Source organism: Siphateles boraxobius, unplaced genomic scaffold (genome assembly GCF_051911475.1).
Source record: "Siphateles boraxobius isolate OS27281-9 unplaced genomic scaffold, OSU_SipBor_1 68, whole genome shotgun sequence".
Taxonomy (NCBI): Eukaryota; Metazoa; Chordata; class Actinopteri; order Cypriniformes; family Leuciscidae; genus Siphateles; species Siphateles boraxobius.
Window position 1 is genome coordinate 11,529,832 of NW_027509195.1, and position 27,251 is coordinate 11,557,082.

Here is a 27,251-nt window from a genome sequence, read left to right on the forward strand (position 1 = left end):
TGTTCAAATGTTTGGGTTCGGTAGGATTTTTAAATAGTTTTGAAAGATGACTCTTATGCTCACAAATACAGTAAAATCAGTAATATTTTGAAACATTATTACAATTTAAAATAAATGTTTTCTATCTGAATATATTTTAAAATAGTTCATTCCTGTGATGTCAAAGCTGAATTTTCAGCATCATTACTCCAATCTATCAATGTTTTAAACTTGTCTTCTCAGAGTCTGGTCAGGACAGAAAATAAAATTGTATTCAAACATTGTGAAGCTAAAAAAAAGAAAGAAAAGAAAAAAACTGTAATTCACATTCTGTATTTAACAATACTGTATGGTGTTATTTTGGGAGTGACTCAAAAGTTCATCACTAATGAATAAGTGGTTCTTCAATGGTTCTTTGCAGCACCATTTTCACTGTACAATCTGAAAAATAAAGGTTCTTTATTGGCATTGATGGTTCCATGAAGAATCATTAACATCCATTAAACATTTACATTCCACAAAAGGTTCTTGGGGATAATTGGGGACAGTTTTTTTCTGGGTTCTTTACAGCTCCATGTTTTCAACCGGACTTAGAGAATAAAAAGTTATTTGTGAAACTTTCTCCTATGGCATTAAACTGCAATGCCCTTTTCTGGTTACAACGGCAATCTTTGTTTTTAAATGAATACTGAACATTCTTCTTCTTTAAAATATTTCCTCTGTGATTCAGGGTCTTATAGACACGACTTCTCCAGCGTACGGTTCTCTGCACACAGCACTTGGCTTTCCAACCTTAAAAACAAAGTATGCTCACCAACAGATCATACAACACAATGGCCACATTTCTTATGAATTTTTAGGGGATGCTGGACATTCTTAGAGCAAACCCCAATCCTGACTTACCTTTTCCCGCTGATTAATTCTCTTATACACAAATTCAGCGAAGGGTTTTCGTGGGATGTATTGTCCCTCGCCTGGTTTTGTGAACAAATGTCCGTTTTCATAAACCACCTTCCCTCTGGAGATCGTGACCACTGGAAGCCCGTGACACAACATTCCCTCAAAGATGTTATAGTCCACAGCCTGGTGGTGAGTCTTTGCTGAAATTACCCTAAAAACAACACAAAATTATGCACAATTCAAACATTAGACAAGACATTAGAGAGGATTAATTAATTGACTTATTTACATTTCATTATATCAGCATGGGAACATTTAAGCCCATTGACGGTGTGTGAAGTGGCAAACGAAATCTGTTGTTTCCCATATTCAGCTTTACTTTTTTGTGCATGCTGTATCTGCAGTTTAAATGAGCTCCGAATGGAGAAAAAGAATATTTCGAGAGAGAAAAAAAATATTTTCTATATATCATTCTCGAAAACTATGAACTGTCTCTGTGGCATTATGAACAATTCCCTCTTTTGTTTTGAGAGCCCCATCTTGAGGATAGCGTGAGTTGGGGGCGGGACTTGACTGTTTGTTCATGCAATGGCTGACTAGGGGTGTGTTCAAACAGCTGTTTTGAAAACAATGCTTATTTTCACAATGTCCAAGTTAGAAATTACATCAGTTTAAATTGGCAAATGAATATTGTATGAATATTAAAGCTGCGGTGTGTGATTTTTAGCGGGATCTAGTGGTGAGGTTGCGAATTGCAACCAACAAAAGTTACGTGGCCGACAGGAACAAAGCTCCACTTCACGTTGTGCCTATGAATAACCATTACCCCCCGGTAAAATCATAATGCTTGGCCTCTCTTGGCTTATTGCTTTATCTTTATAATTATTTGAGGGATGGATAATTATGCAATCTCACAGTTGAATTAACTGTCAGTAGGCTAGCCTACAATCAATTTTGAGACACAATATGGAAGGCATTTAAATCTAAACATAAAAGGCAAATATTGTGGTTAAATGTCTTGCTTTTCATTATTTTCTGCTAAGAACATACATACAGTTGACCCTAATTGTCTAATGTAGACTAGGACACGTCACCGGTCCCTTGTTAGCGTCTAACACAAGCGCTGATTAATGCAGGTCTGCTGTGCGCTAAGTTTCAGCACATTGGTCTTCGCTGCTTAACTCTCATCAGCGGTTGGTTATTTGCCTAGAGGGAGCTAGCCTAGATTCACGGGGAAGAGGAGCCGCAACGTGGCCGAATTACATAAGACCCAGGGCCCCTGCTGTTTCCATACTCTCCTTCCATGTGTGAACTTTACAAACGACGTGTTTGAGCAGGAAGAACAATTTATGTTCTTCGATTTATGGGCACGTCTTAACAGCCAATCCACTTCTTCATAGCAACATCTGCATTGTGTCCAGCATCTATAGATCCTCACACATGCAGAGACATGCTCAAGCTGCATCAAAGGTATGCTGTCTGAACCCACGTACATTCACGAATTTCAAATTAAAGAAAACCATTTTATGATTAATTTCAAAAATTACCCTCACAATTACTCTTACGAATGTGACTACCCCCCAAAAGCTGTGAGGTATGGATTACATTTCTGAAATAAGGCAAGTGCAAGGCTCATTTCAGCTGAATAACAAAAACAGCTATTAAAGTGATGTAGTACAATACAAGGCTCAGCAACATTGCCAACACATTTAATTACAGATAAATTCAAGCAGTCATGAAATGAAAATCTGTAAAAGCTAAAGCCCATGAAATGAGAAGACTTCATTTAGAATTAGCCTATACGATCAAAACATTATGGCGCATTATTTTGTAACATATAGGCATTGGTTTTTGGGAATTTCCTATCAAAGTATCATGCAACGTACACACCGCCGCTGACTTGAACGGCAAAGAAGCTCTGGCCGCCCTGTCAAGGACGCTTGTCAAAAAGTACGGGGAAGCTTGTAGACACTTTGGCCGCTCTGACGTAGCAGCATTCTATGTTTGAGAGAAGTGTCACAACATGAAATGTAAACAGTAAAAACAAGCAATGCATTGACACTAGAAACCTTTTATAATGACAGCATTTTTATAACCGTTTTGGTCACATATGGTTGAAAAAAAAAAGAATTTTTTTTTAATTATTATTTGCATCCAGTGCAATTGGTCACATCGGTGTTACCGTCAGCAAATTAATTGCATTCCCGCAATCAGAGATTTGGGATTCATGACACCCTCCAGGACGGTTATCTATATGCAAACAACGTCATATCATAAATGATAGGAAACCCAGCAATGGTGATGGTTAGTTTCTCCTCCATTTTCTTGGAACTAATGTTTTGGTAGGAAAGAAAGTTTACATAGTATGTTTCTCCGGAATCAACCAGCGCGAAGGACATCTATATTCTGTTTGGTTTCTGCCGTTTTGCTGCTGCTTGTCGCTGAACCGCGTCATAGCTCATTACCATAAAGTTGATCTACTTTCAACTTTCTGATTGATGCTCAAAACGTTCAAAACGCCCAAAACGCGACGCCGATGAATTTGTCGCTCCTTGCAGCTGAGAGAAGCCAGCTTCCATTGAAAATGAATGATTTCCGGTAGCTTTAGAAGCTCAAGTTGGCGGCGGTGTGTACGTACAGTCAGAATTGCAACAGTAACTTGATAGTTACATTTTTATGAGTGCTGCTTGCCTGTGCAAAATGTAACATACCACTATGTTGATGACTGATGTTGTGACTGGTTGCCAGGGTGTTGTTATGGGATTGCTAGGGTGAAAAAGGCAGGGTAGGTGATTTGTTCCAGAAACATTTTTTGTTATGCTGGTTGAAGCTGCATTCACGCCATAACTACTGTAATTTGAAAGAGATGGAAACCGGTGACGTTAGCCAATATTTGGAGCGGTTCGTGACTCGAATTTATGCTTTTTATTGCCAACACTATCAATGCTGAAATGAATTTGCAGCAGTCAGGTGGAACAGGTCAGTGCTCTTTAGATTGTTTATGTTCATTATTATTGTAATGTTATGTGCTTTGAGACATGAGATAGTTTAACACTGTCTCTCGTGACGCTTACATTTGCTCCCTACTGTACACGTTTTGAAGGAGGTGTGGTTTTGTAGAGCACTCTGAAGGGAGGGTGGGATCTCATGCTTTCAAAGCTAGCTTGCTTTTGCTAGCCTCTCCGAGAATTGCCTACCCTACCTTTAAGGGTGGTTTCTAAGGTGTTGCTAAGTGATTGCGTACAGGCAAATAAGCCCACCCCCAGTCTCTATGATATTCTGTTCTGTAAATATGGCTCTTTCAATTAAAGTCTATGGAACATTTTCTCCTGGAGGAAAGCAAGTCTGAGCAGTTAGAAAAGGTTAGAAAAGTAAAAGTACACATCTCCCCAAAAAGCTGTAGAATTTGAGTTATACTTGAGGTTAGTGGTTTGTTCAAATGCCTAACCCCTAAGTATTTCTGACCTATTTCACTAGTAAATGAAAATGATTTCAAGTACATTTTGTATTCACATTGGCCAGAGGCTGTTATTCATTAGAGCATATAGATGAGGTCACATGTAGTTTTCTAGGCAGCTGAGAGTTACCTGGTGGCCTTTGGGTCCCATATAACCAGGTCTGCATCAGAGCCTTTAGCAATTCTCCCTTTTCGAGGAAAAAGGTTGAAGATTTTTGCTGCGTTAGTACTGGTGACAGCTACAAACCGGTTTTCATCCATTTTTCCGCTGTGCTGTGCAAAATAAAACACACAAATAGTGAGTTATTTTTGTGATCGCTGCACCTCACATCTAAAAATGAGAAAGCCAAAGGTCAGTGCTGCACTGAGACTAGATAGATAGATAGATAGATAGTTCTATCAGAGAAATGTGAGAATGAAGAAATTATTCCTATCAGAAGCACTGACCACTCCCTTCTCCCATATAACCGACATCCTGTCTTCAACGCCGTTGACTCCATTTGGGATTTTGGTAAAGTCGTCTTTCCCAAGGGCTTTCTGGCACACCGAAAATGTGCAGTTATCTGTTCCTGTTACGCTTAGATCGTCACTGTAAGATAATGCACATTGTCATCTCATCGCTTCATGATTGTTAATGTTTTTTTTTTAATTATCTTGTGACTTTTTTATTCAATGGAAGAAAGAAAGTCATGCAAGTTTGGAAGTAGATGTTTAGTAAATAATAAGATCATCATGAATGTTCCCACATACTTGGCCAGCAGGTCCATTAGATATCCTGGGGTGCTGGAGTCTGGTCTCAAAGGTGGGCCCATGACAAAACCAGCAGCATGAGCCCAATTCTTATGCCAATAGTTAGTGCCATCTGTGCCCAGTCCAGCTGCAATGGGCTCTCCAAACACCACTCGACCTGGCGATAAACAATCAGTGTGATAAAGGATCAACTTTGAGAGTTTGATAATCAGGTTTAGAAATGTAAATTCAAACAACATCAGTTCAAAGGTATCAAAACCAGCTCACCAAATGTAAATATAATAAAATCAACATTAAGTGGTGCTCGACCCCCAATTTTAAATCCATAATTTGAGTGAAACAATATTAAGTTAGGATAGGAATTTATTGTTTTTTATTATGCCATTCACAAGTTTGGTGTAAAAAATTTTTTTTGGAAGTAATCAATAGCTTTTTTTAGCAATGATCAAATGTGATTGAAAGTGACAGCAAAGACATTCAAAATGTTATTTCAAATAAATATTTATCAGTTTCCACAAAAATATTAAAGTAGCACAACTGTTTTCAACGTTGATAAATAATAATTAGAAATGCTTCTTGAGCCCCAAATCAGCATATTAGAATGATTTATGAAGGATCATGTAACACTGAAGACTGAAGAAATGATGCTGAAAATTCAGCTTTAGCATCATAGTAATAAAACCCTCTTGTCGTTCCAACCCCATAAGACTTTCGTCCATGTTGTTCGGAACACAAATGAAGATCTTTTTAATGAAATCTGAGAGCAGTTTAGTCAAAATTTACTGAAGAGAACCGGTCGCTTTATATAATGAACAGATTTAATTTAGGCTTTTATCCACATATAAACATTGATCAGCGAACATAAACAGAACCTGCTCAACCGAACCTGCTTGACGCGCGAGAACAAACCTCATTGGTTCTTGCTGAAGCTCAAACGTGCTGCGTAACACCAGAATGAACCTCATTCACGCAAATTTTTGGGTTAACTAACCCTTTAAAATGTACTAAAGGACAAGTTCGGTATTTTACACTTAAAGCCTTGTTTTAAGATAGTTTCTGATGAAATAGAACGGTAAAGATTGAAATTTGGACAAATGCTCCTGTCCCGAGAATTGTCGGTTTCTGTATAGCACCCCCCCCCCCCCCCCCTCCACAATGGTTTCATAGGGTCACTGGAACAATCATTCATAAAACAATGAAACAATCATTCATTATGGGGAGAGCTATACGGAAACCGAAAATTCTCGGGACAGCAGAATTTGTCCAAATTTCAACCTTAACCGTTCTATTTCATCAGAAACGGTCTTAAAACAGGGCTTTAAGTGTAAAATACCGAATTTGTCATTTAAGTAGAAAACACTTATTCTATACTGTAGCTTAATAATAATTCACTAATTTTAATTTTAATTTTACTATATCACAATGAACTTGCCTCATGATTTGCACCAACCCACCCCCCCAAAAAAACAACCTAAAATCCAGATTTATATATTTTTAAAACTTTTTTTCAGTGATTAATAATCTTGTCTTATCCCAGCTCACTCACCGTTTCTGCGTGCATTAGCCACCACCTTCGCTGCAGATTTGCTCATGACGTGCACCACATAGAGCGGGCAGTTAGCGGCATGGGCGATAGTGATGGCGCGCTGTGTGGCCTCCGCCTCCACTTCCTCCGGTCGGCACATCTCATGGCCCTCAGGACCCGTGATGCCCAGAGTGAGCATTCGCTTAGCACCCTGTGTGAGCACACACACAAATCAATATTCACAGAAAATTACTGTTTAAAATAAAATCTCTACATGCTCTGTGAGACAGGCATCAACTGTTTCAGCTCACTGCATCAGCATGAAATTCTTCAGATTTAGCAACTATAGCTTATATTACCAACTACATTAGCATTTCTGAAGGAAACAGTAGTGCTTGCAAAGCAGGAAAAGAATAGTATAACAGATATTTATATTTTCTGAAGAGCGATGCTTGCCTAGCAAAACTAACTGCCATAATCCTAAGGTTTTGTAGATGGTTGTCAGGGCTTTTATATGTTTATAAGGGCATTCTTATGTAGTAATTCTTATGTGTGCTATAGTGTTGCAAGTGATTTCTAGGGCATTACTATGTGGTGACTATGGTGTTCTGAATGGTTTTAGCAAATTCTTATAGTTGTTTAGGTGTTGTAGGTGGTTGCAAAATGTCATCACCGTTTTCACAAATTCATGTTGTTGTAGGCTAGTTTTTCACAAAGACAATAACGATAATGGTATTGCACTTTGAAACCCGTTTTCAAAATTTTGCGTTTTAAGGCCCCCAAAATGCCAAAACAAATAAAAAGTTTTGTTAGCTTTTCATTCTCTCTCTCTCTCTCTCTCTCTCTCTCTCTCTCTCTCTCTCTCTCTCTCTCTCTCTCTCTCTCTCTCTCTCTCTCTCTCTCTCTCTCTCTCTCTCTCTCTCTCTCTCTCTCTCTCTCTGTCTAATAGGTTAAATGTGCATTAGGATAATTAATGAAGGCAGTTGTTACAGGTTACTGGGGTTTGTTTCCACTACACCGTTTTCAACTAAAACGTTTTATGCATTTTAGCCGTTCTTTTACACAACAACGGCGTTTTGGGTGCTTGAAAACGCAAACCTTTGAAAACTTTCAAAGTTTCAAAGTGCAAGTTTTTGAAAACCGTCGCTGTGTAAACAACAAAAGCGCGAATCTCTGAAGATGGTGACATCTAGTGTTTTATCGCCATCTAACGGCCTGGCAGCAGAATACAAAACATAGTTTTTAGTCGTTTTCATGGATCCGTGTGAATGGGAATCGTTTTAACAATGATGTCATCTGTACATTTAAAACTCAAAGGAAAAACTTCTCAGTTTTAAGCATATCTTCGTCATGTAAACGTCCCGTAAGGCACTTTTACCCACCCCAAAAAAACATAGTTAGTAGGTTACTGGGAAAGTGGGAAAGAGAAAGGAGAGATTGTTTATCCGATATCGCATAATTCCCTACTATATTTTAGGTGGAAAACAGTATGTGACAAAAGAAGCATGTCCGAATTCACAGTAGGCTATTCATAACAGAATAGGCAAAAAGTACCTGGATGTTCTACTATTTCCATACGATGAACACTTTATCCCATGAGGCCACAGGAGAGGATTGGGGAATGGCAGTGAAGCAACGGAACTGATATGATAATGACAACATGGAGAATGTAGTAGGTCCATTTTACATTCAGACTACACACATTCATACTATATAGATTATAGAACATACTTTTTTTTTTAGCAGTCATAGGCCTACTTATTCTAAATAACTACCTACTCAAGAGAGTGTATGATTCTGGGTGCTGCAGAAGTGTGTGAAATTGTGCTGAGTGAGTGAAAGAATGAGTGTGAATATTAATTGAGAAAGTATGGTTTGTCTTTAGAAAATGTTGATTTATTTATTTAAAAAATAAATGTATTTTATTTTTAACAAAGAGAGGAAAAGGTGCTCTTTTGTTCTTTAGAGGTATTTTTTGTTGTTCTTTTAGTTTTCTATTGAGAGAAGGTTAAGATATGTGTTTTAGCCTTTGACAAGTCGGTCTCGACACATTCTATCCTGAGCCTCTAGCTGACCAATTTATGTTACACTTCCTCTCCCCCTACATGAGTTATGCGGTAGTCTTTATGAAAATACATTAAAACTCATTCATGTATTTGGTGCCCTCCAGTGGAATCATATTTCACAGATTTCTTGGGATTTATTATAAGAATGTCAGGGTGGAAAAATGTATTTCAGTTAAGGTAAACATTATCCATATAATTTGCCTACATTTTTTTAATTTTAATGGTATATAATAATAAACTTCTCCACTGAACTCTGATCACTCTAATACTTGCATGACACATCTGGTTCTTTTTCTGGCTTTTTGCTGCATTGTGCAATAGACAGTCTAAAAATGAATGCGGTCAGATTTATGTGACAAAAATAGCTAGTTATTATTGGTGTCTTTACACAATAATCACATGGAAAAAACATTTATAACAGTTCTTAGCAGAATATGCCCCATTTGAAATTTTGACCAGCATATAAGTTGTAAAAAATGCCACTTCATGTTAGTTTAAAGGCACAGGCCAGTTCTTACGCAACGTGACCTGTTTGTTTAGCTTAACATTTAAATAATGATTCACAAAAAACACCTTCACATGGTTTACTCCTAGTGAAGTTTAACAGAGAGCATTGGGGTAAAAAAAATCCTTTCAAAGGCCCATGCTGATGCACAAAGATAATACTTTTTATTAGAAGCATATCCGATAGTAAAGAAGATGATGAATGGTTCTTACACATGCATTCAGGAATCTGCTTAGAAAAACCATCTGTAAAACAACTTGCATCCCTCTATATACCTTAAACAAATACCTTTCAGGGTTGTGTGTCTTTAGAGCGTAATTCCATGATAGATTCTTGAATTTGAATGTTAGCAAATTAGATGCAGAATTGTCATATGAAGATCTTGGAATACTTCTCACCTCTGCAATAAGGTCTCCATTCTCTGCATGGACTTGAGCTATTGCTCCGATGTCCTTACACTGGGAGAATGCAGCATAGAGCTCATGGTCACGCAGCATGAAGACGTCTTTGTATGCCATGAACATCTTAAAAGAGTTGACACCTTTTTCAGAAACAAGAGTCTCCATTTCCTTCTTGACCTAAAGAAAGTCCCATATTTATATGTTAATCTAGATAGACAGATCATATCATTTTAAAAATTTATTTCTGAAATGTACTATTTTTTTTGTACAGTTTTTATTGGACATATTTATATGACCTATAGTTCAACTTTCATAACAAATATTCATATATAAATATTATATAATAAAATATTACATTTGCATTCAGAAGACACTTTTATCCAAAAGCGATAGTGCAGTAAGTGCAGTGACAAGTCTGTGAAATAAAAAAAATTAGTAGCCATACAGTGTCATCCCACCAGGTTACAGCCATATGAAGGGAGTAATCGCAGCAGACTTTGGGGTCCGCTGTTCTTCTCCACCGCTCATAGGCTTCCAGGAGTGAACACCCCTTCTGAGGGATGACAAAGTCCAATATCATGGTCGTGCCTCCTGCGATTGCGGCCTGTGGACACATGTTATTATGCAGTGATGTAAAACAACATCAGCGTGTTTCTGAAACACACCGTCACAAATTAACTCTCTGGTATCATCCAAATCACCTTGGGTGATAACCTTTGTCCCTTACCCATAATTATGTATAACTTTCCTCTTTATACGTCATTGTGTTGTTTTATTACTTACCAGAATGGTTATGCACCAGATTCTTCTGGGATATTTACCACTTTTTTAAAGGGGTGGTAAAACACATTTTTGGATTTTTTTGTGGGGTGCACTGTAACATGTGTTCATGCTTCGTTTTTAAAAAATTGCATTATTTTTTATATATTTTACCTTTATTCTACACTGCTCTGTCCCTCCTTGTAAAAACGTTCTGATGGTTTCCGGGTTCTTTGAAGCCAGTCCCTCAAAAATACGCAATGGGCTCAGATTGGTTAGCTGGCCCAGAGTGTTGTGGTTTGCTTACCGCCTAGTGCACGTTTTCCGCAAACGTCACGCCGCTTACCTTTACCGGTAGTTTGTGCTTCGGTGTATTATAAACAATGGCGTCAATAAAACCAATCGGACCCAGAGAATGTTAGTGAAGATGATCGATCAGAACCTGTTCATGAAAGGCTGTTAAACGACGTTTCAGAAAGGTTGTTTTTTTGTTGTTGTCTCATTACTTTTTAGATACTCTGTTATTTAACTGTACTAGCCTAATTATTATATAATATAACAAACTAGAATGTACATTTCCAGAAGAAAATGTGAAGTGGTGCTTGCAGTGGCAAAACTCGCCACACGGTTGCTAGAGTGTGGTACATGATTGCATACGAACCAACAAACATGTCTGTACGATGTTTTGGTGCTGAGATATGGCTTATTCATGTGTTCAGGTGGTTGCTAGGTGGTTGCTAGGGTGTTCCGAGTAGTCACTATGCGGTTGCTAGGGTGTTTTGGGTGGTTGCTAGGGTATTCTGGGTGGTTGCTAGGGTGTTCTGGGTGGTTGCTAGGGCATTGCTAGGGTGTTTTGGGTGGTTGCTAGGCAGTTGCTAGGGTGTTTTGAGTGGTTGTTATGGTGTTACTAAGCGGTTGCTAGGGTATTCTGGGTGGTTGCTAGGGTGTTGCAAGGATGTTCTGGGTGGTTACTATGAGGTTTCTAGGTGGTTGCTATGGTGTTTCTAGGTGGTTGCTAGGGTGATCTGGGTGGTTGCTAGGCAGTTGCTAGGGTGTTCTGGTGGTTGCTATGATGTTGCTAGGTGGTTGCTAGGGTGTTCTGGGTGGTTGCTAGGCGGATGCTAGGGTGTTTTGAGTGGTTGCTATGGTGTTACTAAGCGGTTGCTAGGGTATTCTGGGTGGTTGCTAGGATGTTGTGGGTGTTTACTATGATGTTGCTAGGTTGTTGCTAGGATATTCTGGGTGGTTGCTAGGCGGTTGCTAGGGTATTCTGGATGGTTGCTAGGGTGTTGCTAGGTGGTTGCTAGGGTGTTCTAGGTGGTTGCTATGGTGTTGCTAGGCGGTTGCTAGGGTATTCTGGTTGTTGCTAGGGTATTCTGGGTGGTTGCTATGGTGTCACTAGGTGGTTGGTAGTTGTCACAGATGGTTATTACTATTGGAGTTCTTAGCATTTTCTTGGCATGATTAAGCACTTACCTAATCGCCATTAGCATGTAGCTATTCACAGCTAGCATGTGTAGCATATTGGAAGTTCTGTTTGCTAGCAATGAGTCAAAAGAGACAACCCCCATCTCTATACGATGTTCTGATGCAGAGATATAGGTCTTGCCAAATGGTTGCTAGGGTACTCTGTTTGGTTGTTAGGGAGTGGGTTGGCAGCTGCCAGTTATGAAAGTCCAAAGGCTGCTTGTCAGTATGAATGATATAAACCAACTCCCATGCCTCTGTGACATTTAGAATGGAAGATATCCCTTCATGGATTTTGGTTGCTAAGGTGCTCAACAATGGTTGCTAGGGAGGGGCTAGGAAGTGTTGAAATGATTCACGATTGGCTGTTTGCTACCCAGAGTCAAACTTGTGTTAACCCCATCTCTATATGATGTTCTGATACAGAGATATAGGTCTTGCAAAATGGTTGCTAGGGTACTCTGTTTGGTTGCTAGGGAGTGGCTTGGCAGCTGCCAGTCATGAAACTCAAAAGGCTGATTGTCAGTGTGAATGATATAAACCAACTCCCATGGCTCTGTGACATTCAGAATGGAAGATATCCCTCTATGGATTTTGGTTGCTAAGGTGCTCGACAGTGGTTGCTAGGGAGGGGCTACGTAGTGTTGAGGTGATTCATTATTGGCTGTTTGCTGCCCCGAATCAAACGAGACCACCCTTGTGTTTCTATGACACTTCTATCCGGAGATATTCTTTTGATCTCTTTCAATGGAAGTCTATGGTACTTGTTGCAAAGGTGCTCTAAATGGTTGCTAGGGCGTGGCTTAATAGCTTCACAATGATCCTGAGAGACTGATTGGTCATCTGAGTAAAATGAGCCCGTCCCCTTGTCTCTATGACACTGTGATCCAGAGCTATGTTAAATACAAAATTCCTATGCAATGTGTTAGTACACCATAGTCAAGTCAATGGGGCAACTTTGAGCAGCTCCTGCCCCCCAGGAGTGCAACTTTTACCCCATTGTGAGGTATATTCTTACAGAGCCTGTCAGCCTCTTCAAATGTGGCAAATCACACGTTTCTGTGAAATCAGATTTCTGAGCTATGACCCGGCAAAGTTTGTTGCAATGTTAAGTCTATGGTTTTTTTTGGGCGCTTTTTTGCCCCTGGGGCAATTACCGTACCCCCGATCTCTTAGAGAAGATGTAGCACACCTCTCCTCAATAGGCCGCACGATTTGATGCCTCACTCAGTGGTCTGTGATGTCACCATGTATTTATTATAATATAGTAACAGATAGTTACTATAGCGTTTTTATAGAGTTCTTAAAATCTTTATTAACGAGTGCCTTTGGCCTACGGTTGCTAGGGTGCTGTAATTGGTTGCTAGGGTGAGGCTATGAAGATTTTAGGCCAAGGGTTCTCAAAGTTTTCATAGGTGAGGGCCAATTTAGTAACCCAACATTGAACTGAGGGCCGCCAAAGGGGCGGGGGAGAAAAAGAAAAAAAACTGGAAAAAAATCCCATTTGAAATAATTTTAATGAACAGATTGCATCTCTACAGTTTACATTTATTGCAATAAACACATTTTAATTCATAACTGAGGCAAAACCTGGCGAGTTTTTTTTATCAGAAACTTTTAAAATAGAAGCTTACCAAACAAGTCATCATCATTCATATCTATCATTGCCTGTCAGTCGCGTTTCCATTATTGCAGATTTTCGCAAATGTTTTGCGCTATTATTATCTTTTTTTTTTTTATCGTAACTGAAAAACGAAAAATTAGCGGTTGTTGTCTTTTTAAAACGCAAAGTTGAAGTTTGAACTGGCAACAGCAACTGCAGCGCAAAAAAGTAAATATCGACAGACTTTTTCAGATTTTTGTTTAAATTAGCCTACTTTTTGCCCCTTTATTAAACATTTAAAATATTCACAAATTAATATGGAAAAAATGTCGATTTTACTGGTTTTCTAAGGCCAAATTAGAACCTGGAATTTATATTTTTCCCGCAGTGCTGAATGAGAAGAGCCATATAGGCTATAGCCTGTGTCTCTGGAACCACAGCCCACAGAAAGTTGATTTATAGGTGAGTTATAGGCAAATGATAATAAATGTGTCTGAAAAAACAGCGAGGCATTTTAATTGTTTATTAATTATTGTTTTCTAAGTGTCGGCTAAAAACATATCTCTATCTCCGCTGTTAAGCAGATGCGCTTTTAGAGAGAAATGCACCTTTCATACGGATTACATAATCAGCAGGTTTTGCTTTCGATTCGAATTTGTTTAAAAGTGGTAGGTTTTAAGTGGTCACCCATAGGTTATATTGTTTCAGTTCAGTTCTCGCGCTCCAGTTCACGGAGATCATGAAAGCGCGTAGGCTACTGATTGTTTTATTTTATTTTACAAAAGCACAATGTTTTCTTGTTATTATGAGTTTACACAAATAAAAGTAGTTGCGAATAATGTATTATTATTTTCTGTATGACCAGAAATGATAGAGTATTTTAAGTTGTTTCCACTGTTGATAGGAAAATGCAAGTGTTCGCGCCGGCGAAAAATTTGAAAGTTAATGGAAGCGCGGCTATTAATAAGCTTGTCATTAAGTCACACTGAATATTGATTACTTGGTCAACATACCCTTTTAAATTGCAAAGGGATTTGCGGTGCTGTTTTCGGCCACTAAACACCACTAAACGGATAGATTAATTTTTTCAAAGCAATGTACAGTTTTAACAGTTTTACAGATGTTTTTCAGATGTTATCGCGCCGCGGGCCACCAGAAATGTTTCCACGGGCCGCCATTGGCCCGCGGGCCGCACTTTGAGAACCTATGTTTTAGGCCATTACTTTACAGATTAAAAAAAAGTTTGTAACGTTAGGTGTTTGTCGGATAACTTTAAGTATGAATGAGCATTTAACAAACCAGCAGAGCCAAGATTGTGGAAGCTTTCCTACGTAAAATGTTCAGCACAGAGAGCGAGATTTGGGTAATAATTATGAGGGACCGAGTTAAAAATAAATATTAACCATTGACCCTAACTCCCCCGTCCTAGGAAGGCTGAACTAAGTGTGCCTGCAATCCGGATGAAAATAACAGCGTTTCGACGGCATTGCGACAACAAAACAGCCTGTTATACCACAACAACTCTTCTCCAAAGCAATATAATATGGCCTTTTTTAGTATTCTCGGAGGAGGGATTTATTGGGGTTAGTGATGTCAGCAACCCTGGAGGAATGTCGTGTTGTCCCCACCGGCCGTTTGCTGTAGTCTTTAGAAATGGATTTCTTTAAAAGCAAATATCTCCCTTTGCTTTGAACTTTGAGCGTTGTAACTTTGCAGATGTTCTTTATGCTCAAACAGCAACATTACACACTAGCTAAAGTTAGAAAAGTGAAATCGTGTTTTACCACCCCTTTAAGTTGTACATTAAAATCATTTAAAATAATTAAAGTTGGTTCTATTCAATGACATAATAACACTAGGTGTATACTAGTGAATACTAGTATACACTTAAACGTGTATACTAACACTATAGTATAGACTAACACTTGTAATAATAAAAGGAAATACTTTAAACTTTTATTACATTTGCTGATTCATTCGAATGATCGAATAAGTATAAATTAATAATTCAAAAATTAAGATGACTTATTCAAATGACTCTTTAGAAACAGTAATGGATGCACAAAACATATTTCATGGGTTGCATTTACCTTGGTACCTATATGAAAGTCATCCACAGCTGTGGTGCCCATGAACGACAGCTCCATGTGTGTATGCGTGTCTATTCCACCCGGCAGAACGAGTCTGTCTGTGGCATCAATGACCCGTGTTCCAGCTGCTACCTGCAGATCTGAGCCAACTGCACTGATAACTCCATCTTCAATATACACGTCTGCCATCACAGAGAAATCCTCATTTACCACCTTCCCTCCTTTAATCAAGGTTGTCATATTTTCTATGGACTTACTAACTAATGCACAAATGGTTAAAAATACTCTATAGATGTAGGCCTAGTTTTTATTTTCGGTACACAAGCACAATCACTAGAAGCATTCAGTGTGTCGAGATCATTGTGTCTATCTATGTTGAATTAGAAATGAGTTCTGCAAGACGGAAGGGCTGTCTCTCTCTTCTTTTTTTTCTTTCTTTTTTTTTACCTCACGCCCATTTCATTGCGAAACATGCCCGACCGACCTGTCCAGCCTGCTTCTGACACATGCTTCATTTACATGCGCTTCATGAGGCACACAAGCACATTTGCGCAACACACGCACATGCACACACACGCAAGGTCTCTCGCTCTCTCCCTCTCTGCCGTGCGCGCGCTACACGGTTTGGAGCTCGCGAGCTCTAGATTCCGAGAGATTTGAATTAATTTGCGGGCATCAGGGAGCCGCTATCAATAAGCGGGAGACTCACGGAACTTCTGGGAGACTTGGGATGTCTGCCATAGCAAATCAAAATATCCCGTATCCCCTTTCCTTTACCTCAAGAAAACGTATACTAAAGGTAAGTGTTACGTGTGGGTTTTTGTTGTGTCTTGTATATCACGTGATCCCTTGTTTGTCATGTGATCCTGCCATGTGTCTTGTCTTTTGTTTGTTGTTGCTCAGTGTCCACAGGTGTTCCTCGTCCATGTTTATTAGTCTCCCCAGGTGTTTCTCATTAACCACGCCCCCTTGTTATCTTGTTTAGCTTGTTTGTCTGTGTATTTAAACCCCTGTGTTTCAGTTGTTGGCTGTCGGTTGTTGTTTATGTTACTTCTGTTCCTTGTTTCTGAGTTCCCTGGATTTCCTGTTTATTAAATGTGCTTGCGATTGGATTCGTTCTCCGTCTCGTTCCTGACTCGCTGTAACAGAACAACCGACCACAAATGAATCCAGCAGTACGAATCTCGCCTGATCTTCCCAGCATGAGCATGGAGTTCGACAAACAGGCCTTTGTGGGAACCCGCAAAGCGATTTTCCGGGGGTTCCGTGGAGGTCACAGGGGAGGATATGGGTCCAGACAAATTTCTCAGCGTCAACATCTCTGCGTCCAGCCCAATCCTCATCACGTCAGCCACGTCCAGCCAGAGCTTCACGTCAGCCACGTCCAGCCAGAGCTTTCCGTCAGCCACGTCCAGCCAGATCTTCCCGTCAGCCGCCTCCAGCCAGAGCTTCACGTCAGCCGCGTCCAGCCAGAGCTTCACGTCAGCCACGTCCAGCCAGAGCTTCACGTCAGCCGCGTCCAGCCAGAGCTTCACGTCAGCCGCGTCCAGCCAGAGCTTCACGTCAGCCGCGTCCAGCCAGAGCCTTCATCGCTGGTCCCGTCCAGCACAGAGCCTTCACCGCTGGTCCCGTCCAGCACAGAGCCTTCACCGCTGGTCCCGTCCAGCACAGAGCCTTCACCGCTGGTCCCGTCCAGCACAGCGCCCTCACCGCTGGTCCCGTCCAGCACAGCGCCCTCACCGCTGGTCCCGTCCAGCACAGCGCCCTCACCGCTGGTCCCGTCCAGCACAGCGCCCTCACCGCTGGTCCCGTCCAGCACAGCGCCCTCACCGCTGGTCCCGTCCAGCACTGCGCCCTCTCGTTCTCGGAGACGGAGAAGGAAGAGGACTTCCCGCGTCCCGCAATGCCTGGAAGTCCTTCCTGTACTTCCTGTCAGCCCAGAGTCCTCGCCGCTGGTCCCGTCCGATCCAGAGACTGTTCAAGTCACGTCTGCCGATCCAGAGACGGTTCTAGTCACGTCTGTCGATCCAGAGACTGTTCAAGTCACGTCTGCCGATCCAGAGACTGTTCAAGTCACGTCTGCCGATCCAGAGACTGTTCAAGTCACGTCTGCCGATCCAGAGACTGTTCAAGTCACGTCTGCCGATCCAGAGACTGTTCAAGTCACGTCTGCCGATCCAGAGACTGTTCAAGTCACGTCTGCCGATCCAGAGGCTGTTCAAGTCACGTCTGCCGATCCAGAGGCTGTTCAAGTCACGTCTGCCGATCCAGAGGCTGTTCAAGTCACGTCTGCCGATCCAGAGGCTGTTCAAGTCACGTCTGCCGATCCAGAGACTGTTCAAGTCACGCCTGAACCTGATCGCTCTATGTTTGTTTCTGTGTTTACGTTTGTCCTTATGGCTGTTTCTGTTCTGGTGTCTGTTCCTGAGCCGGAGCCAGTGTCTGTTCCTGAGCCGGAGCCAGTGTCTGTTCCTGAGCCGGAGCCAGTGACTGTTCCTGAGCCGGAGCCAGTGACTGTTCCTGAGCCGGAGCCAGTGACTGTTCCTGAGCCGGAGCCAGTGACTGTTCCTGAGCCGGAGCCAGTGACTGTTCCTGAGCCGGAGCCAGTGTCTGTTCCTGAGCCGGAGCCAGTGTCTGTTCCTGAGCCGGAGCCAGTGTCTGTTCCTGAGCCGGAGCCAGTGTCTGTTCCTGAGCCGGAGCCAGTGTCTGTTCCTGAGCCGGAGCCAGTGTCTGTTCCTGAGCCGGAGCCAGTGTCTGTTCCTGAGCCGGAGCCAGTGTCTGTTCCTGAGCCGGAGCCAGTGTCTGTTCCTGAGCCGGAGCCAGTGTCTGTTCCTGAGCCGGAGCCAGTGTCTGTTCCTGAGCCGGAGCCAGTGTCTGTTCCTGAGCCGGAGCCAGTGTCTGTTCCTGAGCCGGAGCCAGTGTCTGTTCCTGAGCCGGAGCCAGTGTCTGTTCCTGAGCCGGAGCCAGTGTCTGTTCCTGAGCCGGAGCCAGTGTCTGTTCCTGAGCCGGAGCCAGTGTCTGTTCCTGAGCCGGAGCCAGTGTCTGTTCCTGAGCCGGAGCCAGTGTCTGTTCCTGAGCCGGAGCCAGTGTCTGTTCCTGAGCCGGAGCCAGTGTCTGTTCCTGAGCCGGAGCCAGAGCCTGTTCCTGTTCCCGGGCTAGAGCCTGTTCCTGTTCCCGGGCTAGAGCCTGTTCCTGTTCCCGGGCTAGAGCCTGTTCCTGTTCCCGGGCCAGAGCCTGTTCCTGTTCCCGAGCCAGTGTGTGTGTTGCCTGTTCCCGAGCCAGTGTGTGTGTTGCCTATTCCCGAGCCAGAGTCTGTGTTGCCTGTTCCCGAGCCAGTGTGTGTGTTTTCTGTTCCCGAGCCAGTGTGTGTGTTTTCTGTTCCCGAGCCAGTGTGTGTGTTGTCTGTTCCCGAGCCAGTGTGTGTGTTGTCTGTTCCCAAGCCAGTGAGTGTGTTGTCTGTTCCCGAGCCAGAGTCTGTGTTGCCTTTTCCCGAGCCAGAGTCTGTGTTGTCTGTTCCCGAGCCAGAGTCTGTGTTGTCTGTTCCCGAGCCAGAGTCTGTGTTGTCTGTTCCCGAGCCAGTGTGTGTGTCGTCTGTTCCCGAGCCAGTGTGTGTGTCGTCTGTTCCCGAGCCAGTGTGTGTGTCGTCTGTTCCCGAGCCAGTGTGTGTGTCGTCTGTTCCCGAGCCAGTGTGTGTGTCGTCTGTTCCCGAGCCAGTGTCTGTATCGTCTGTTCCCGAGCCAGTGTCTGCTGTTCCTGAGCTGGTGTCTGCTGTTCCTGCTGTTCCTGCTGTTCCTGCTGTTCCTGAGCCGGTGTCTGCTGTTCCTGAGCCAGTCTCTGCTGTTCCTGAGCCGGTGTCTGCTGTTCCTGAGCCGGTGTCTCCGCCGCCCTGGCCGCCCGAGGGGTCTCCGCCGCCCTGGCCGCCCGAGGGGTCTTCGCCGCCCTGGCCGCCCGAGGGGTCTTCGCCGCCCTGGCCGCCCGAGGGGTCGTCTCCGCCCTGGCCGCCCGAGGGGTCGTCTACGCCCTGGCCGCCCGATGGACTGTCTTCTCCGCCCTGGCCGCCCGATGGACTGTCTTCGTCGCCATGGCCGCCTGAGGGGTCGTCTCTGCCCTGGTCCCCTGCACGAACCTGGACCTCCGTCCCTCCCCCAAGACCGCCTCCACTTCACCACCCTCCTAAACTTTAGTGTTTTTGTTTCAAGGGGCGTCGGGAGCCGCCCATAGGGGGGGGGCTATGTTACGTGTGGGTTTTTGTTGTGTCTTGTATATCACGTGATCCCTTGTTTGTCATGTGATCCTGCCATGTGTCTTGTCTTTTGTTTGTTGTTGCTCAGTGTCCACAGGTGTTCCTCGTCCATGTTTATTAGTCTCCCCAGGTGTTTCTCATTAACCACGCCCCCTTGTTATCTTGTTTAGCTTGTTTGTCTGTGTATTTAAACCCCTGTGTTTCAGTTGTTGGCTGTCGGTTGTTGTTTATGTTACTTCTGTTCCTTGTTTCTGAGTTCCCTGGATTTCCTGTTTATTAAATGTGCTTGCGATTGGATTCGTTCTCCGTCTCGTTCCTGACTCGCTGTAACAGTAAGCAGGTAATTAAAAAACAACTTACAATTTCACTCTGTATCACGACACTTACCAATCTTCCTTTCACCATTAGCGTGTGCAGGGACGTGCAGAGAGTTCCTCAGGGGCAGGGGCTCAAATGTAAAAAAGGGGTAATATATATATATATATATATATATATATATATATATATATATATATATATATATATATATATATATTAGTATTATAAGTATATACTATTTTTAATGTTTTTTTAAAGAAGCCTTTTATGCTCACCAAGGCTGCATTTATTTGATCTAAAATACAGAAAAAAAACAGTAATATTGTGAAATATTACTATAATTGGAAATTATTGTTTTCTATTATAATATACTTTATACTATTATAATATACTAACCTTTGATACTTTTTTTAGGATACTTAGTTAAAAAAAGAACAGCATCTTAAAATAGAAATATTTTGTAGCAATATACATTACTGTTCAAAAGTTTGGGGTCAGTCATTTTCTTTCTTTTCTTTTTTTTATAAAAGAAATTAATACTGTTATTCAGCAAGTATGTGCTAAATTGATATAAAAAAGTGACAATTAAGACTTATAAAATAATTTCTATTTTAATTTAATGTTGTTCTATTTAACTTTTTATTCATCAATGAATCCTGATCCTGAAAGTATCACAGGTTCAATAAAAAAACTGTTTCCAACATTGATAATAAATCGGCATATTAGAATGATTTCTGAAGAATCATGTGACACTAAAGACTGGAGTTTTGGCTGTTGAAAATCCAGCTTTGCATCACAGAAATAAATTATATATATTTTTAAAGTATTAAAATAGAAAACTATTATTTAAATTAAAGTAATTTTTACTACGACAGGTAAATCACGTGGTCTCGCGCATCCAGTCGCTTCGCTTCTGAAATGCTCCTGGTGTGAGTTCTGAGTTGGCACCGCGTGGAGGACGGAATAAAACCTTGTCGGAGCCGTAATGCGCTGCAGGCGTGTGCAGTGTAAATAAGGGGTAACTCTGCCTCACCTCGCGGGTACATAAGGAAGTACGCTGGCAACATGCAGTTATGTTTTTTCTTCGGAGCTAATGGTGCGTTCACACCAGACGCGAATAGAGCGTCTGGCGCGAGTGATTTCAATGTTAAGTCAATGCAAAGACGCATTACACGCGTAAAAAATTCCTGCAGCTCGAATGAGGCGCTTTAGCACTGCTGCAAGCTTTCCTCTCACAAAAAGAGCTTGCGGCACGTCTTTTTAAAGACGTTTTTTTTTATTCAGCTGATGGGCACGAACGGCGCCCTGGCAGATTAAATCATGTCTATCGCCGCATAAGTATTCAGCTGTACCGCCACCTTCGGGTGTGCCAGCATTGCCCCAGTCTGATCCAGAGTTGACAGCTATGCTTTCCCGGGCCGCCGCGAGTATCGGACTTGTGTGGAACCTTCCGTCATGTCCCGAGCACTCAAGGCTGACGATTGGTTTTTGGGGGTGGTGACCCCAATTCCTCTCTAACCGGACGGGAAGAGGCCTTGAGATTGCGGGAGTCTCCTTTGACTTTTTGCGACTGCTCCGCGGCCTCTTCCGCCTTCTCTGCTCTCTCAGAGGCCGTGGTCAAGGGTACACTGGGGTTCCCCCGTGGAGTGTTCTGTGGCAACACATCTGTGTCCCCACAGCGTTGCGACCCTAAGCACCCCTGCAATGCCTGTTGGTTTCTGTCTACTCTGGTGGCAAGATCTATAGAACTGCGGGGCAGGCTGCCGCCTCACTGCATGCTGTGGCCATCCTTCAGGTTTGCCAGGCAAGGGTGCTCATTGACATGCATAGGGCTGATTCAGGGCTCATCCGACCTCGCTCTATGAGTGACAAAGGTGACCGCACGCTCCCTGGGTCAGGTGATGTCCACATATGTGTTAGGGCGGCAGTGGCTCATGTAGGTTGTCTACAAACCGGAAGGTTGGTGGTTCTATCCCCGGTTTCACCTTACTAAGTGTCGAGGTGTCCATGAGCAAGACACCTAACCCCAGCTGCTCCCAACGAGCTGGATGGCGCCTTGCATGGCTGACACCCCCGTCGGTGTATGAATGAGTGTATGAATGGGTGAATGTGAGGCAATATGTAAAGCACTTTGGTGGCCATGGGTCTCTTGAAAGCGCTATATAAATGCAGTCCATTTACCATTTACCATGCGTGGTCAGAGATGTCTGACATTCTGACATGTGTGCGATGTTGAGGACTCTGAACCAGACTGAGGCGATCAAACATGTTCTGACCCCGCGGCCAGCTGCTGTCACCCAGCCGCAGGCTCAGACTCCTCAGTCCGCTCACCACTGAGCGCGCCCTCCTGAGACTTCCGCCCCCTCTCGTCCGGCCCCAGCAGCAGCCTTCACCGGGCCGCGCCATGGAGGTGGTCGCAGGAAGGCGCCCCAGCTCATACCAGCCCCGCAGCCTGCCAAACGCCAAGCGATGCGGTGCTCCAGTTATGGGCAGCTCAGAGATTGGTTGCAGTTCTTTCCAGGAAGTGGTTGCAGGGCCACTCCTTCCCCCGGTGAAGGGCCGGGGGAGAACCTCTTCTTCCAAAGAACTGACTTTCCCATCTCTGAGCCCCACAGAGGGCGTGGATGGCAGTGCGCGCCGCTTACGAGCCTCGGCACTCTCATCCCCCTCTGTCGCCAGACCCCTGACAGCCCAGCCAGCCCCGTAGAACACTTGTCCTTCCCTGGCTTCCTCTGTCAGGACGTGGCATATGACCGTGCCACCACACCGGGACGCTCCACCTCCCCTGTCTGGGCCGATCATTCTGCCTAGCTGCCGCCCCATCGTGGGTATGTCTGTGGTTCATGTGACCCCCCCTGGTTCAGTTTTTGGAGCTTCCAATCTGTCCCACTGGCTCACGAGAACCATCAGGCTCGGTTATGTGATTCAGTTAGCACGGTCTCCTCCCTGCTTCAGGGGAGTCTGCTTCACTATGGTCGGTGGCAATGCCCCTGTCATGACAGCGGAAGGGTGCAATCGAGACTGTCCCTCCAGCCGAAATGAGGTCCGGCTTCTACAGCCTCGACTTCATTGTACCCAAGAAAACCGGTGGGTTACGACCAATCCTCGACCTCGACCTTGAACCGATCCTGTCACAGGCTTCCGTTCAAGATGCTCACGGCCAACGCATTTTCGAATGTGTATATATATACCCGCCTACGACGTTTCATCACGCCATTGGACTGATTCCATATGTGCTTCACGACGCTATCATGCAGGGGCGTTCCCACAGCATTTCGACGCAGCGCGAGTTCCCTTGAAAGGGAAATGAAAATGAATGATAATTTTAGTATTTTTTTAAAATATAATAATAATAATAATAATAAATAAACAATAGGTATTCTTGAGTCTTTATTAATAAAGTAGGCCTATAGGCTATCTTTATATATATATATTTTTTCATTATAAACAAAATGTTTTAGTGCATCTACAGTAATAGACACGTGATTCAAATATATATTATACGATGATCATAATCATAATTAATCTGGCCAAATAAAATAAAATAAACCCATTCAACAAAATTAAGTATGGTAACCTTTCTAAATGGTGACCATAGTACCAATGCTATCAAAAAAAGGAAGAAAGAAATACATTAAAATGATTCTAAAAAGTTGACAGTGTTTGAATGACGTGTAATATAGGTATATTTATGTTCTATCAGGCTTCTGCAAGAACCAGTGAGGTTAATTCTCGTGTTACGCAGCACATTTGAGCTTCAGCAAGAACCAATGAGGTTTGTTCTCACGTATCAAGCAGGTTCGGTTGAACATCTGTTTATATATGCTGATCAATGTTTATACAGTATGTGAGTTAAAGCCTAAATTGCCTAAAAGCCTGTCTCAAACTTGTAAATTAAATTTTTCTTCAGAAAGTTTGGACTAAACCTCTCAATTCATATGGATTAGTTTAACCCTTTCTTTAAGTGTTTGATCAAAACCACTTATTGATTTGAAACTATAGGCCTAATTAAGCCTAAGCCTACCCGAAAATAAACAGTTGATGGCAAGTGTCTGTTAGCAAAGAAGAACGAACAAGAAACTATGTGTGTTGTAGTCTACATGTTGAAATTTGTTTTAAAAATGTCCTACATTTTTTGTTGCAGTTAAACCTTCCCACACAAGGTGGCGACGTTGTTGTGTGTGCTCTAAAATGTATCACTGCAGCCTGGAGTCCTTCAAGTTGGACGAACTTGAACTTGAAGTAACCTTCTGCCCCGGGTAGACACATCTTGATCTTGATGTTTCTGTAATATCATCACATCAGAATAATTTAAAGAGATGCATTATGCAAAAATTGGAACTATGATTACACTGAATGTTTTTGGTACAGTGTTATCGACATGATCTGCAATGTGCCCATCTTTGTAGAAACGATAAAGGATACTTGATCAGACATGCTCTTACTTTCAGCTGTTTTGAAAGGCAAACTTGGCTCAATCTATGCTGCAGGTTCAGATCATTATCCTAAGAGAAATTGACCTATACCTCCATTTGAATATTTATTTTGTGAATATTCAAATGTGAGCGAATTTGAGTTGCAAAAAATAATTTGCCTTACTTCAGCCAAATTAATCTGCTGTCTACTTGGCTCACTTTGGAACAGATATAGTTCAAAAACCACACCTCCGTAAATCAGGTGCATATTGATTTCACACTGTTATACTGTCATTGTACAGATGTTCCAGCCATGACACTGTATATCACTCTGGGTCTCATCACTGTTTCTTTCTCCACAGGTATGTGTATTTATTTTTATGATTCTGACTTGATTAAATTAAATTAAACAGTTCACGATGAGATGAAATATGCTTCTAAGATTTGTAATGCTGATACATAAAACAAAAGCCTTTTTGTTTGTTTCACTATATGACATTCTTTTTATATTTCAGTATTCGCTCTGAGATGCTACCAGTGCAAATACAAATACAATTCATCATGCAAGCAAAATCTAACAAAATGTCCTCTTCAATGTGGCTCCATCACCATATACAACAGTAAGCATTGCATGATTTAGAAAATTATTAAAGAGGTTTATTAGTCAATCTTTTTTTTTTTTTTTAATCTTTTTTTTGTAGATGGCAGTACATTAGATCGCAGTGAGAAGAACTGCACAGATCCTGCCCTGTGTGTTACTGACGCCATACATTCGGGACAAAACGAAACGACCTTTAATCCCCAATGTTGTGACACGGACCTCTGCAACACTGAAGAGGCACCAGGTACATGAACATATAAGAGAGATTTCTTTTTCAGATATTTTACAATTGTGGGATTCCGTATTTTATTTATTTTAGTGTATTAATTTAATAGCAGCGATATGTTAGTAAAGTCTCAATTTAGGTTTTGATTATTGCTTTAACTACTCTTATTCATTCTTTCATATCATATAGCTTCGCTGCGATATTCTGGGCTGATGTGTTACAGCTGTGACATATTAAATAAAGACTGCTCAAACATTGTGACTTGTTCAGGTGACCAGAAAAAGTGCTTCAGTACAAAAGGTGATTACAGTCTCCACACACAATCTGCAATGATTTTCTGCATGAAAAGAATTGCTCCTTCTAAATACTCTTGTTTTAGTATTTACCCCTTGTGTATTTTATAACATCTCCTCCTTTTTTTCCAGTTGACATTATTGGTATGAATACGAAAGGATGTGCAAGTGATATAATATGTGGGAACTCTCTATTAAATACCCTGGGGTCTATATCTGGTACTCAGACGACATGCTGTGAGGGAATCCTGTGTAACAGCGGTCAGGGCTTGACACAGAGTCTCTTCCTGCTGCTGGTGACACTTCTCTCCCTCCTTTTCCTCTGAGATGTGTCCTGTTTTTGGTTCTCTGGACTTTTTGTGCTTTATTAACATACAGTAAGACTCTGTTGTAATAGATGAAGTATGTGGTATGCATGTTGGTGCCACTTCTCTTTTTACGTTGCGTTCTGGTTTTGGTGAAGGAAAACTTTCTTGGTTAAATGCAGGATATTCTTTTATTTAATTAACTACTTTACTAAAATATATCCAGCTTTATTTAAAATTAAGATGTCTTTTATTCAGGAGGGGGTAGATGGATTGAACACTAAAGTAAATATAATTTATAACACTAAATTGCTTTATCTATCTATAATAATCATCTTTACTTCTATATTTGTTGTGTTCCTTTAAATACAATCACTTTTATTACCAAGTTGTTAATTTGATTAAAACTAAAAAACTTTTTACTTTGACCAATTTTTACTTTTTAAAATGACTCTTTTCAATTTTTTGCTCTTCTTCCAGAACTTGTCAAACTTATATATGAAAATCCATCATAAAAATATGAATTAGATCATGTTTAAGACCTTTATGATCGAAACGAAGAGTGAAATAAACCATTCTGAAACCATTGTAACAATGATCAATTCCGAATTGTGTCAGTCATTTTTTTTCAGTCATCTGTCCCTCAGTTTTGAGGCAGTTTCTTCCAGAACTAACTGTACTTCTTATAGGCTTAATTTTCAAATATTTATAAAAATAAGATATTTAGGCCTACATATAAACATTTACATATACAAAAAGTCATTCTCAAAAAGTCAGCAGTGTCAGTGATACAAACTAGGGGAGCGCGGGGGCACAACCTAACACATTTTGGTTTTGGCTCAATTATTACAAAAATAATTAGGTTAGATTCATTTTTTTTTTACACAAGCAACATGCACATCTCTGTTACAAATGAACACTTAAAGGTTGTATCAGTGATTTCTGGCCCAAAAATAAATGTCTAATCTTTCCTAACGATCCGCTAGCTGCCCGCCCCATAAGCATGCCGTCCAAAAACGTCCCGGGTTACGTATGTAACCCTAGTTCCTCGAAGGGACGGAGGCTGCGTGAAATCGCAGTGGGAACGCCCTCAGCGTGACGTGTCTGAAGCATGAATGAAATCAGTCAATGGAGAGAATGAGCGTACGGCGAGTGACGTCATCGACCAGGAAGCTATAAATATCCCCTGAGTACACAATACGCCAGCTTAAAAGTTACTGAAGCAGCGACCCAAGGGGATGCCGAGAGTATGGTAGGACACGCAGCGTCCGTCCCTTCGGGGAACTAGGGTTACATACGTAACCCGGGACGTTCCCCTTCAGGGACTACCGCTGCGTGAAATCGCAGT

The 27,251-nt window shown here is 42.1% G+C and overlaps 2 protein-coding genes across 4 annotated transcripts; one reads left to right on the plus strand and one right to left on the minus strand.

The window, feature by feature from the left end:
- Positions 1 to 414: 414 nt before the first annotated feature.
- Positions 415 to 15,901, minus strand: dpys (dihydropyrimidinase). The gene is made up of 9 exons (XM_077214707.1): positions 15,503 to 15,901; positions 10,029 to 10,187; positions 9,581 to 9,760; positions 6,633 to 6,822; positions 5,087 to 5,243; positions 4,784 to 4,925; positions 4,467 to 4,609; positions 883 to 1,090; positions 415 to 771 (listed from the first exon to the last, which is right to left on the minus strand). Exons 1-9 carry the CDS (start codon positions 15,740 to 15,742, stop codon positions 706 to 708), a joined length of 1,485 nt encoding a protein of 494 aa, XP_077070822.1. The 5' UTR covers positions 15,743 to 15,901; the 3' UTR covers positions 415 to 705.
- LOC143722940 (uncharacterized) lies at positions 2,281 to 26,505 on the plus strand. Of its 3 annotated transcripts, XM_077214710.1 has the most exons (9): positions 16,052 to 16,301; positions 20,002 to 20,085; positions 23,767 to 23,838; positions 24,208 to 24,322; positions 24,781 to 24,840; positions 24,994 to 25,098; positions 25,180 to 25,323; positions 25,495 to 25,605; positions 25,731 to 26,505. In XM_077214710.1, the coding sequence occupies exons 5-9, from the start codon at positions 24,792 to 24,794 to the stop codon at positions 25,922 to 25,924; spliced, it is 603 nt and encodes a 200-aa protein (XP_077070825.1). In that variant the 5' UTR covers positions 16,052 to 16,301; positions 20,002 to 20,085; positions 23,767 to 23,838; positions 24,208 to 24,322; positions 24,781 to 24,791; the 3' UTR covers positions 25,925 to 26,505. The 3 variants fall into 3 exon arrangements, with proteins under 3 accessions (XP_077070826.1, XP_077070825.1, XP_077070824.1); XM_077214709.1 differs by lacking the exon at positions 20,002 to 20,085 and having other exon boundaries at positions 16,059 to 16,301; XM_077214711.1 differs by lacking the exons at positions 16,052 to 16,301; positions 20,002 to 20,085; positions 23,767 to 23,838; positions 24,208 to 24,322 and adding an exon at positions 2,281 to 2,349.
- The last annotated feature ends 746 nt before the right edge of the window (positions 26,506 to 27,251 follow it).

Excerpts from the sequence above, each read along its gene's own strand:
- dpys (XM_077214707.1), bottom strand. The coding sequence starts at position 15,742 with ATGACAACCTTGATTAAAGGAGGGAAGGTGGTAAATGAGGATTTCTCT. Across the intron at positions 4,610-4,783 it reads TTATATGGGAGAAGGGAGTG|CACAGCGGAAAAATGGATGA; the intron begins GTCAGTGCTTCT and ends TATTTTGCACAG. Across the intron at positions 1,091-4,466 it reads TGGGACCCAAAGGCCACCAG|GGTAATTTCAGCAAAGACTC; the intron begins GTAACTCTCAGC and ends TGTTGTTTTTAG.
- LOC143722940 (XM_077214711.1), top strand. The coding sequence starts at position 24,792 with ATGACACTGTATATCACTCTGGGTCTCATCACTGTTTCTTTCTCCACA. Across the intron at positions 24,841-24,993 it reads CACTGTTTCTTTCTCCACAG|TATTCGCTCTGAGATGCTAC; the intron begins GTATGTGTATTT and ends TTTATATTTCAG. Across the intron at positions 25,099-25,179 it reads CTCCATCACCATATACAACA|ATGGCAGTACATTAGATCGC; the intron begins GTAAGCATTGCA and ends TTTTTTTTGTAG.